This window comes from Microcaecilia unicolor, chromosome 1 (assembly GCF_901765095.1).
Source record: "Microcaecilia unicolor chromosome 1, aMicUni1.1, whole genome shotgun sequence".
Taxonomy (NCBI): domain Eukaryota; kingdom Metazoa; phylum Chordata; class Amphibia; order Gymnophiona; family Siphonopidae; genus Microcaecilia; species Microcaecilia unicolor.
This window is the reverse complement of record NC_044031.1, coordinates 591,273,566-591,287,203: the sequence shown is the minus strand read 5'-3', so window position 1 is coordinate 591,287,203 and position 13,638 is coordinate 591,273,566. Positions and strand designations below refer to the sequence as shown.

Below are 13,638 nucleotides of genomic sequence, written 5' to 3'. Positions count from 1 at the left end.
CCTTCTCATATTCTCCACAAACCAATCAACTTTCAATGCTTGTTTTCCCCTTCATTCTCTTTTCCCCAAATGGTCATTCCACTTCCAAATGTCCATTTCCCCATCATTTTTGCTTCTCTGGCCTCCTCTTCCTCCAACCTTCAGGGTCTGGGTGGCTGGATTCTCTACCATTTAACCAGGACAAACTACTCTTCTGTGGTTTTGACTCTGCCAACTACACTGGGGGAAAGAGGGAGTAGCATCCTACCATTGAATAATTTTAGGACAACTAACACAATATTTATTTGCTGCTACAGCACAGCTACTTGGTTAAAAAAATAATAAATGGATACAAATGATTGTGTTTTATCCTGTAAATGCTACTCCATCTAAAAACCACAACTTCCACAGAGAAGACCCACTAAGCTGCAAAAGTAAATAAACCTGAATGCAACAAAGAAGGAAGTCTGGAGATTAGGCTCCTGCCTGCAGAAGAAATTATTACAAAAACACCATAAAATGCTACATACCTTATCCTCTGAGTTGGTGCCAGTCAAAATATCCACTTGAATAGATACCGTATCTACAATGCTCTTCCTTCTAGAAAGCCTGTCTTCATCTAAGTGAAGAGAATCAAAACTTTAAACTCAAGGGAATGATTCAAAGGTACAGTTAATTAACTTCTAGATTGTAACATCAAATATATTCAGTGATGCCCTGGCATTAAAAAAAATGAAAATGCAAGATACTGTAATATGATACTGTAATAGTACAAATGCAGTTATGGGTCTTAACAGCAGTTCTGTGATAAACACAGAAAAATAACTGGAGTAAGAAAGGGAAGGCCTGTTTCTAAAGCAATAGAACAGAGCCTACCAGATCTCAGGCTTTAACCTCACATTTTAATATTCAAGGATCCACTTTGTTTTGGAGCCCTTTGCTGGAGGATGTGGTCAAAGCAACTAGCATATCTGGGTTTAAAAAATGATTTGGCCAAGTTCTTAGAAGAAGTCCATATATCACTATTAATAGACTTAGGGAAAGCACATCTTATCCTTGGAGGTGTAGGACAAGGAATTTTGCTACTTTTTGGGATCTTGCAATATAGGACATTGCTAGAAACAGGATACTAGGCTTGATGAGCGCTTGTTCTAACCCAGTATGGCAATATGTATGCACTTATAATTTTATTATTGTTTAGAACTTTACTTCCAGTAGGAAGCTGTTTTATTTATCTATCATCTGCTATGTGAAGAGATATTTCCTTGTATTATACGTCTAACTCTACCCTCTCTGATGTATATCATGATTCTCTTGCACTAGGATCCATTTTCCATTGAAAAATACATTTTTATTGTGAACTAACTTTTATGCACTTAGTCTCTCACTCTATTTCACTTCATGTATTATAACTTATATTCCGCTCTTATCCAGAGCGGAGTACAAAACATACATAATAATAAAAACATATAAAAACAAAACAAAATCATTCAATAACCAACTATAAGCACAATATAAGCCAACAAAAAGACAACCTTATACCAGTCTCAACATTCAATCAACCAGAGATCCTACAAGTCTTTGCAACCTATTGTGCTAGGCTGCCTGTCCTAACAAATGCTGCCTCAGTAATTTTTTTAAAATACTGCAAAGTCCTTCTGTTTCCTGAGGGGGGATCGGTAACTTGTTCTATTCAACAACAACAAAAAAAATCATCCTCTTTGTATGTTCAAGACAAAAAAGCTGAAAGTCAGGCACTTCCAGCATGCATGAAGCGCCTCTGTGCAAAGTGATAGTGTCGGCTGTATCAGTGCAGTCAAATACTGAGACGACTTCTGATATAAGCTCTGATGAAGAGTCAACAGTTTAAACTTAATTCTCTCTAACAAGGGTAACCATTACATTTTCTTGTGAAAAGGAGTGACATGATCATTTTTACATAACCCATATAACATGCCATCGGTCATGGCGCTTAAATTACGTATGTGTATTCCACAGCACTATCCAGATAATGGATGGTATTGAATGTACATGTACAGCAGAGAGTTCTGCCGCTATACAGAGAGCGGGGATATTCAGTCAGTATCTGTATAGTTATCCAATTAACTTTAGGATGGCTTTTTTACTATACGAATAGCAGACTGGATATTAACATGCATAAGAACATAAGAATAGCTATACTGGGTCAGACCAATGGCTCATCTAATCCAGTATCCTGCTTCCAACAGTGACCAAATCAGGTCATAAGTACCTGGCAGAAACCCAAATCGTGTCAACATTCCATGCTACAAATCCCAGGGCAAGCAGTTGCTTCCCCATGTCTGTCTCAGTAGTAGACTATGGACTTTTCCTCCAGGAACTTTTCCCAGTGTGGCATTACTTATGTACTTAATAGTTCTGGAACTCTTTGCCGGAGAATGTAGTGACAGCAGTTAGTGTATCTGGGTTTAAAAAAGAATTGGACAAGTTCCTGGAGGAAAAGTCCATAGTCTACTACTGAGACAGACATGGGTCCATCGAGCCCAGCATCCTGTCCACGACAGTGGCCAATCCAGGCCAAGGGCACCTGGCAAGCTTCCCAAACGTACAAACATTCTATACATGTTATTCCTGGAATTGTGGATTTTTCCCAAGTCCATTTAGTAGCGCTTTATGGACTTGTCCTTTAGGAAACCGTCTAACCCCTTTTTAAACTCTGCTAAGCTAACCGCCTTCACCACGTTCTCCAGCAACGAATTCCAGAGTTTAATTACGCGTTGGGTGAAGAAAAATTTTCTCCGATTTGTTTTAAATTTACTGTGCTTTTTTTTTTCTGCCAGATTGCTAGTACGGAGTATGTTTGGCACAACTGAAGATAAGTAGTCACTTTCTTTTCTTTTTCATTTGTTTTCACTCATAAAATAAAAGATTTATTTTTGTTTTATTTATTGCACTTGCTGCTATCATAGCTTTATGAAGATCCATGCCTTTCCCAGGAGTTCTTTCAATAGCTCTGTGTTTGACATATTTAGGACTTTGATTCAACAAACAGCTTGATTCTTGAATAAGCTCATCTACTGTGACTGGACACAAGTGAGCTTCACTTAACTAATTATGGGCCATGCTAAGGAAATGTTTGGAGACTGCTGGCTTAGGGTTGCTATTAAAAAATGGTTCTTCATTTTAGTTTCTTACTTTCTGAGTATATCTATAACTTGTCCTTTCATGCTGAAGTGTAGAATATATTATGTATATCAATTAAAAAGAATCCTATTTTAATGCATTTTGAATTGTAGCTCTTAGCAGAATGTACAAAAATATGCAAGGGTGTGAAGTCTTATACAAGGCACTGTAATGTCTTGTGCAATGCTCTATCTGTATGAATATTAGATCTTCATGTGTTTACTGTACATTGCCCAAAGCATTTTTTAAGGATAGACAAACATTCAATCAAAAACATATAAATTAAGGCATAAGCTTTTGAGAACAAGAGCATATTTTTGCCTCAATAAATCTTAAAGGTACAAACAATATCTGTCAATTTTGATAATGCAGAACAACCTAACTATACTCAAGAAAACGTTTGACTGAGTGGCAGGTCTCACAACACAAGTTTCTTTTACTTTTTGTGAGATGATGGTCATATTTTGAAAATAAAAGCAATACGGGACATACGTTCTGATTCATGAGCAAATGCACGGTTTCAAATATGTACTTGGCTGCTTGCTTGGGCAGTGTATTTCCTGAGTTTGTGAGATGCCCCAGAAGCAGCTTTTGGGTCTCAGAATGTATGGAGGCAGCAGAAGCACACCTTAGGGATCCAGGAGAAAGAAGATGAGCCATTGGTTCTGGGAGGAGTGTAAAAGGAGAAGAGAAAATAGAAACAGGAGGGCAGTGCATGGGATGAAGAAAATAGCATGAAGGGGTGGGGAAAAAGTAGAGGGAGAGAGATTGGAGAGCGTGCTGCTGGGGAAGTGAGGGAAAGAGAGTGGACAATGACACACGGAGACAAAGTTTGTCCCGTCCCAGCAGGTTCTGTCTTAGTCACCTCTCATCCCTGCGGGCTCTGTCTCCGTCCCCAATCTGTCCCTGCCTCCATCCCTGCCCCTGCATGTTCTGTCCCCGCCCCATCCCCACATATTCTGTGCTCATCTGCAGTAGCCTCAAACACTCATGATTTTATATTTAAATCTTTTTATTAAAGTATAAAAAGGAACAATATGCTGTGCAACTGTTCTTTATAAATCACAAATAGAAAACAATAATAACAATGAGCAACTATAATAACCCCACCACCACTACCTTCTACCCTTCCAACCCCAACAATAGCTGACTTCTACTACCCCAAGAAATCCTAATCCATCCTGTTAAAATGTCCATGGGTATAAAATACAACACATTCTGTATGCCCTAGCAGAGGAGAAATATGCACTATAAAGCATAGTTAAAAATTTGTAATTTGTGGATGAATAAGTCATTAACAATCCCAGGATTCAGTGTAGCTCTCCTGCCTTCCACAGTCCTTCCTGCAATAGAAGTTGTCTTCTCAGAAGATATGCTGGTAGCAGGAATGTACAGGATCCTCCATGCAAATTTTGCCAATTGTGGCCAGCTTGTTTTTCCCAAAAAAATCAAAATATTGTTGTCTGCGTCACTCAAACATAACAGGTTTCAAAGTAGAGAATGACACGGGGACAAAGTCCATCCCCATCCACACGGGCTCTGTTCCCATCCCTGCCCCCTTACCATGAGATCTATCACCATCCTCTCAGGCTCTGTCCCCATCCCCATGTCTTTCTCCAGAAGAGAGGGTGAAAGGGCTGTGGAGGAGGGGGGTAGTGGAGGAAAAGAGAGAAATGCAACTATATAGGGAGATGAGAGGGTGAGAGGACAAGGTATTCCTGCTACCCCACGCACTCAGGAGATGCAGAAGACTGCATTTTGCAAGCTCATTTTGTCCCTGATGATTACGTGCTGGAGATATTTTAGAATCCCTGTTCATGTGAATATGCCAGAAGACGTTTAAAGTATCAGATTTAATTTATAACAGCTGTTGCTGTTGGACATGGCTAAACAATCACTGACCTGTTACTTGGGGCACATAAGGCACTGGCAGCCTGTCCACACTGTAGCCACTGCCGCCTAATGATTCTGCAATCTTGTTGGTCAGGAAAAACAAATTTTTCTCATCCTTTTCCAAAGATTTTGGGAGACTTAAAAAAAAAAAACACAAAAATGAAATTCCATTTAGTTTAGAAAGGTTTGCATATTGGAAAACCAACAGCCCCAGAATAATTAAATAGATCACTAAGTCAAGGTTTTCTCTTTTTAGTTTCTGAATTTGATCGTTCTCAAACAGTATTGTTACTTTTACAAAGCAAGGGGAGCTATGTATTTTCTAGTGATACTCGGGTGAAAGTGTAAAAACATCTGAGGCTGTACAAGTAGAAAATTAATGTCCCCTTGCAATTAAACAAGATGAAACACATTTTGGCTATCATTTTAGAAAGGCAAAGGTGCACAAGTAGGTCCCATCTAAAATTGACATGACATACTGCCCACAGGAAAATACATATAGGATAAGTTGCACATGCAAAGAGAAGATCAATTTTACAAACCTACACGTAGGAAAAATACCCCAGGAAAATTTAGGATCTTACATAAGCATGTGCTGCCACTTACATATCTAAGTGGCAAAATAGCAACTTATACCTCTATATAGTAGTACATACACATATAAGGCAGTCATTTTGTAAACTTACAAGTGTGTCTCCCTCAAACACAGAGCTATTGAACCCCCATGGACCAGAAGCCCCCTAATCCTCTTTTGAAGCCCCCCCCCCCCACCCCAAAGATGACAAGCTCCTCACAGCAGTCCTGAACACTCCTCTACCCCCTGGGCAGCACTTGATCACCCACCTCCACTCTTGGGGACTACCTGGAGGAGGTCCTGGTGATCTATGATTGAGTTTTAGAAGTGGGTACCTTCTCTGTCTCTGGGAACAAATATGGTACCCATGATCTCTAAAAGTAGTCTCATGGTACTACCATTTGGGGTCAAGAAGTTTGATCCCTAGTGGTAGTATCATAAGACTACTGCTTGGCTCCTGGAGTTGGACTGGGTGGGAGCAGAGGGGGGCCACTCCAGACCCTCACCTATCCCCAGGGGTAGATGGGGCACCTCAAGCTACCTGGGGGGGGGGGGGGGGTCAGGACTGCTGCTAGAGGATTACCATCTAAAGGAGGGCTTCAAAAAGAGCTTAGGGGTTCTGGTCTGGGGGGATGCTTGTTTGGCACGAGGTAAGTGTAGCTTTATCTCCTCCAAAACTAGCACCTAGCTACAACATTTTCGTGGGTGGGAGCATGTATAAATCCCAACGAAGTGTTAGGGCATACATGTTTATTCAATACATATGAAATATTGTATCCTGCTCTAACCCCACCCATTCCACCCCTTCCCCTCTTATGGCATAAATGTAGCATGGACATAAGTAAGTAAATACCAGGCTATATACACGTGTAAGTCACAATTAGTTGACCAAAATATTCTACAAGGTGGGGGCAGCACATAGAATCCAAAAATAGGGCAACCTAACGCTCAAAATGTTTTAAAAAATTAATTAGAATGTTAAGCGGGGTCATGTGAATTATATTAAGACCTCAGCGGTGACTTGTTTCACAATAGCCACTCTACCCTTGATTCACCTGCCTCTTCACAGGTCAACAATTAGAATTTCCTTGTTTTTTTTTTAATCATTTATTTATAATTTTTCATTTTACAAGGGTCACTTGCAAATAGTAATACAGAGATGACTGTACATTAATACAATATTAGAGGAAAACAATCTCAACTAGATAAATGGATTATATACAATCTTTCTCTTTCTTAGACCACAAAAGTAAATAGGGAGAGTGAAACAAGACAAGGAGATCAATTAAACAACAGTAAACAAAGAAAACGTGGTATTAACCTGATTATCCCCAGTTATTATTTATCTGAATCATTATTCCACATTGATTGTTTGGTTGGCTTCTTCAAATCCAAGACGGTGTATAGTCAATTAATTTAGTTGGAAACATACTTATTGTCCAATATTAGTGGAAATAATACACCTGATTATATTTTTTTCTCTTTTAAAACCAGAAATTATTTAACAATACAAACACTTGAATCTCTAATCCAATTCCCACTGATTAAGGTAATCCCAGTTTCACAGGCTTCACTCCTTTTGAATTAATATACTAAGAGGAACCATTTCAGAGGAAAAAAAAACACCTTATATTTTAATAACTTATATCCAAATATCATATTTTTTCATAATTTTTATCATTTCAATTATAAAATTGAATCAATGCTACTTAGATTCAGCACGAAGATTCACTTTCTATGGGACCTCTAGTCAATATACAGTATGTTTCACAATAGCTGCTTCAGGGTTTGGTCCATTTTCCAACATAAGCTCACCATATCTGTATCATACAAAGTGAATCCTCAAAGAGGAAAGAGATGAGGATAAGGGGACAAATTCTTGAGATAGGAAAGTAATGGTAAGGGGGTGAATAAGCTCTACACAGCATAGCTTTCAAACTAATTTTTACTGCAGTGTGTGCTTAGGAGCTGCTTCTCAGGTGACAAACACCTATAACAGGACAGGGGGATTTCCTCCATTCCAACCCCAGCATTACCTCCTTCCTAACAACAACTACTGTTGTTAAGTGTCTCAAAGTTGGCGTTGACTCATGGTAACCCTCTGGATAGTTACCCTGAACTGTATTTGTTTTTGAGTCAGGCAACTATTTGTCGATCCAATATCATCCATAACTGTAATTGTATTGATCTATTGCATTGCTGGTCTTCCTCTTTTGCATTGACTTCTCTCTCTTTTTATGGGTCTGAAGTATGAAAGTCAAAGTCTTTCCAAGGACAGTTTAGGTTTAATCTCCTCCATCATCTATTATGCTGCTGTCATGCTTCAATTGTGTTAGCTGTCCCATACCTTTTTTCCTAATTAGAGGGATGTGGGGACACAATAGACACTTTTAAATACTTGGTGGGCTTTAATAATATATAGTAAGGCAAAATTTCTGATACATAATGCAACTCAATGACAAGAGGTCATGATATAAGTTTGCAGGAAGGAAGGCTCTAAGGACATAAGAGAAAATACTTTTTTAGCTGAGACGTTACTGGATGTTTGGAACAGCCTAATGACAGAGGTTGTGGCAACCAAAACCATGACACAATTTAAACAAAGAACGAATAGTGGTTATATAGGTTAGGGGCTGAAGTTACTAATGGAAGAAAGGAAGGAGAGCTTTGTATATTTCCTGAAGCATATGATACTTGTAGGGATAAAGAGGGGAAAACACAGGCCACTGTGGAGAAATGGGGATACAACTACATCAGATGTGGTAAAATCATAAGGGCAGTAATAACATTACCATTGTAAAAGTCTAACTACCCCAAGGTGGTAGTAAGGCTGCCATTGTTAAAATGGTTACAACACTAGCAGAAGCTATCTAAAATTATCAGATGCCCAATAAGACTGGAATAACCTGTACAGAGAGGTGGTTACAACCCTAGCAATAGTAGCACAATTACATCAGGATTCCAAAAAGGGAAAGGGAAATGGGACTTGATATATGCCTTTCTGTGGTTTTTGCAACTACATTCAAAGCGGTATACATAGAGGCTCATTTTCAAAGCACTTAGCCTCCCAAAGTTCCATAGAAACCTATGGAACTTAGCCTCCCAAAGTGCTTTGAAAATATGCCTCAATGTATACTTATTTTGTACCAGGGGCAATGGAGCATTAAGTGACTTGCCCAGAGTCACAAGGAGCTGCAGTGGGTACACTGACGTTGTATTGCTTACAGAGTTTCCAATGAATGAGATGCATCACCTTGTTGTGCCTTTCTGTATAAAATGTTTCCGCCGTCAGCACTTCACACCAGCCACGAGATGGTTAACTGTTTCTTGCTTTTTCTTACAGAATCTACAGATGTGCCCGCTGTCCTGGGCTACAACTATCAATCAATCATCCTTAGGTTTCAATTCACCTTTCCTTAACCACTCATGTGTCTAATGTTGATCCACGAATAGTTCCTGGAGTAACAATTTGCTTTCCTCTGTGCTGTCGCATGTTTTCTTGAATACATATACAAGCCCTAGTCTCCACCGTCAACTATGGGAGGCTGTTCTACACAGCCATAACCATTTCCATAAAGAAATATTTATAAATATTTATATGTATAAAAACGCTCATGCTGCTATAAGAGAGAATCCTGCTCATGAAAAGAAACCCAAGCGAGACGTAAAAACAAAGAGGTGGAATCGCCCAAAGCTCTCTCTGGCCCAGAGAAAGGACCGCATTGCTCAGAAGAAAGCAAGCTTCTTGAGAGCACAGGAAAATGCTGCAGACTAAGACTGCTTTTCTTTTCTACAACGATTTTGGAAACTTTTCATCAAATAAATATATTGAACAATCACCTGTGTAATTTTTGTCTGATGGGGAGAACAAACTTTCAGTAGTTGGCTCCTTAAAATGAAACAGAAAAAAAAACTGCTTTTGGTTTGTCCTTTTCTGTAAAACACTTTTTTTTTTTTTTTTTTGCATATCCAGGCTGCGTACAAAAAGTAAAAACAGAAGATCCGTGCAAATGATTTTCCATTTCTATTGGGTGTCACCCGAAGAGCAGCCCTTTGCTGTGGGGATGTGATTGTTGTGCATACTTGCCATCTTTTGCTTGACACTGCTTGCTTCCGACAATGGCATTAAGCTCCCTGATGTACACATCACATTGGGCTTTGGCTGTGCAGTAGTGCTATCAGTTGTGAGATGTACTGTTTAGCTGAAAGCTTCCTGAGATGGTAAATCAGCATCATACTGTGCTTTAAGAAGTTTAAGGGAAAAAAGGTTTGCATGAATCCATTTACAGTATGAGTGTTCAGCTTATGTGGTACACTCCATTTACCCCACCACAGCTAACACTTTTCATAGGATCTGTAGAAATAACTATATGGGGGGGGGGGGGGGGGGGGCAATTTGACTGCCCCTATCAGACCGACCGTTCACTTGTCTATTAGATTGTAAGCTCTTTGAGCAGGGACTGTCTCTCTTTGTTAAATTGTACAGTGCTGCGTAACCCTAGTAGCGCTCTAGAAATGTTAAGTAGTAGTAAATATTTCTCTAGATTAGTTCTGAGTTTATCCTCGTTCATCTTCATCGTATGGCCCCCTTATTCCAGAGCTTCCCTTCAATGAGAGAAGCATATGCTTCTTGTGAATTTATGGCACAAAGGTATTTAAACGTCTCTATCTCATCTACCCTCTCCCACTTTTCTTCCTAAGTAGCTCTTTTTGGTTGATCCTGTGTGTAGTTGCCACATTTTCAATCCAATTTTTCCATACTCTGAGTTTGCGGTTTGTTTCATTGTTACTATAATAATATGATCTTGTCAACATTTCTTTGTTCTTTGGTATGGGAAAATGGAACAGAATTTTATGTTTATGCTTTGCAGGTAGTTTGACCTTTCCTTTATGGAGAGAAAAAAATTGCATTCTGGTTACAAAAACAATTTTAAGCAAGATACCTGTATTTGTCTCGAAAAATGACTTCAGGCAGAAAATAAGGGGCTTCAACATTTCTAGTTTCAATTACCTAAAAAACAAATGAATATTTACTGCAGATTCAATGTACACAAGGAAAAGGGATCTAAACATTGTTTGACATTTAAACTGAGATAAGCACATACAGAACAGAAATAGTTCACCAAAGCATTTTATATTTTTTTACCGGTCATTGAGAAAAATTAGAGTCCTATTTATTGTCTAAACATGCTCCATTCTGCTACATAAATCACTGTGCTTACAAAACTCAAAGAATGTTAAGACTGTTTACATTAGAGAAAAACTAACATATTTTAAACCTCGCTGTGCAGACATCATTACGGCCTCTCCTATAACTGCTTTTGCAGTATCACTATTTCATAACTGAATATTGAAGTATAGCACATTAGAACTGGGGTTCATTTCTCTCAACTTTAGGGATACTATTTTGAAAGCTGTTTTACATTATGTTTTAAAACATGACCAATGTCTGATGTTTACAGGTCTCTACATCAAGAAATATTCACCTTTACCAGACTCTATTGCTGTGGATACCAATGAAAAGAAAAAAAAAAAAGGCTATTTTTTCCTTTGCTTGAGTAATTTGGAATTTGTATTTTTGATGAATTTTATTATCTCAAAACTGATTTCAACATATCACAGTTAGATGATACTAACGCATACTTTGTGACAAATAGATATCAAGGCCTATCTAATCTAAGCTCTTCCGAGCAGGGACCGTCCTTATTGTTAATTTGTACAGCACTGCGTAACCCTAGTAGCGCTCTAGAAATGTTAAGTAGTAGTAGTAATCTACCAGGAAACCAAAAACAGAAGGACCAAATCCACAGAGTAGCACAGTAAACCAAAAAGCAGACAGAACCAACTAGGAAATGTAATTTGGAACCAGAGCAATGTATTGACAATGACTCAACAGGCCACCAGGGGTCCAACATCCAGAAGTAAAAATCCAATTCCTAGGTAATCCTTTTGACTATATTCTCTGCAAGCCCCAGACGTGTTGATACACAGAGCACTTTATACTTGGATTCTTCTGGACACCACAGTGTAGTGCCCTTATTATCTAGCAATTGGATTTACTTCTGGATGTAGGACCTCTGACCAGGCACAATTTGCCAAAACATGGCCATGTAAGGTTATCTTCACTAAATTATTGCACATTATATTTCCTGGTCAGTTCTGCTTTTTGGTTCCTGTCTAATCTGCCAACCTTTCTATTGTCCCTTCCTGTCAGAAAACTACAATTTACTTAAATCTCTGGCTTTACTTTCATTTATGCTTAATTATGGACCCTTTGCACTTTAACTGCTTTTACTTTAACATTTGTATTCCACACCATACCTAACAAAAATAACTTCTGAAACAATGTGCTGTATTTGTATGGCACTGTGTAATTGGGCACCATTTTATTTATCAGCTAGTCTGAAAGTTTACAAACCATGTAGGGCCTTAAGATCAGACAGTGTGCACTGACTTTCCATTCCATCCATCCCTTAAATATAATTTGCTGAGACAAGAGCAGGTGCCTTTTCTATACAGGCCCAGAAAAGTGAGATAGGTTTCCCTGTTGCACTGCATCTGGGGAACTGGATTCAATTCCCACCATAGCTCCTTGTGACCCGTGGCAAGTCAATTAACCAGTGATGTACTGGTAAATGTTTAACAAGAGGCTCTCTCTCCATTAAAAACACGCTTAGATATGTAGATAACAGTATTATACATTCTATTGGTACAATTGATATGTGCAGGCAGCAACCAATTTAGAAATAATATTAAAACATACAATATTCTTTACTGTAAATTCCAAATGGCCAATTGATTTTCACGGAATACTTTAGTTGATTTTTGCTGCATTCGTATCTGTAGTCTACCTATGTTTGCTACTCATCCAAGATGTTTGCCATGCATCTCAATCTTTTAATTTTTTAAAAAATTCTTCTCACAATAAATTTATTGACATTAAATCTGACATATGGTTTACTGTGAGACTATTTTTCACTCTATGTATCAATATATCCACTACTGCGTACGACTGGTAGCGCTATAGAAGTGATTTACAGTAGTAGTAGTACTGAGAAACTGGAACAAGCTGGACTGTTACAGATTCCTACACATGCTAGCAGAATCCTTCACCTCAGTTGCACATGCAGAACATGGACAGACCCTCAACTGATACAAAATAGGGGGCCACAAAAAACATGCAGACAAAAACTGGAGACACCTCCCCAAGAAAGTCAGATTCTATATGCAGTGAAAATACTGGTAAAAGTAACAGAAATGCATTTTCTTCCATACTCCGCTAAATACAAAATTAGAAAAGATATATTGACAAAAAAGCAAACATCCATGACCAGCATATGCCCTTTCCTTTCCCTCCTATCCATGAGCAGCATGTTCCCCTCTCCTCTCCATCCCTTTCTATGTTCTGCATTTCTCCCTTTTCCATTCCCTCTATGTATGACAGTCTCCCTCCCTCTCTTATCCACATGCAGCTTGTCCCAATTCTTTCTTTCTCATCTACACCCAGCTTGTTCCATCTCTCCCTCTCATCCACATACTACTACTACTTAGCATTTCTATAGTGCTGCCAGGGTTACGCAGCGTTGTACAAGTTTAAACATGGGGAAGGACAGTCCCTGCTCAAGAGAGCTTACAATCTAAAGGTTACAAACTATGTAGTCAGTGTAGGTATCATGAATGGGGAAGGTAGTTAGGCGCCAAAAGCAAGGGAGAAGAGATGGGCTTTGAGTAAGGACTTGAAAATGGGCAGGGAGGGCGCATGGCGTATGGGCTCGGGAAGTCTGTTCCAGGCATAAGGTGAAGCGAGGCAGAAGGGGCGGAGTCTGGAGTTAGCGGTGGTGGAGAAGGGTACAGATAGGAATGATTTGTCCTGAGAGTGGAGGTTACGGGTGGGAACATACAGGGAGAGGAGGGTAGAGAGGTAATGGGGGGCTGCAGATTGAGTGCACTTGAAGGTCAATAGGAGAAGCTTGAACTGTATACGGTAACGGATCGGGAGCCAGTGAAGCGACTTGAGGAGAGGGGTGATA

General features: G+C 39.1%; 1 protein-coding gene across 4 annotated transcripts in view; it reads right to left on the bottom strand.

Moving 5' to 3' along the window:
- Window positions 1-13,638, bottom strand: part of EFR3A (EFR3 homolog A) — a 384,301-nt gene that overhangs the window by 11,493 nt on the left and 359,170 nt on the right. For all 4 annotated transcript variants that reach the window (XM_030219255.1, XM_030219247.1, XM_030219262.1 and 1 more), the window contains 3 exons: window positions 10,552-10,619; window positions 5,044-5,171; window positions 510-598 (listed from right to left, as the gene is read on the bottom strand). In XM_030219255.1, coding sequence (XP_030075115.1) covers window positions 510-598; window positions 5,044-5,171; window positions 10,552-10,619 — 285 coding nt within the window. The remainder of the gene's footprint in view (window positions 1-509; window positions 599-5,043; window positions 5,172-10,551; window positions 10,620-13,638) is intronic.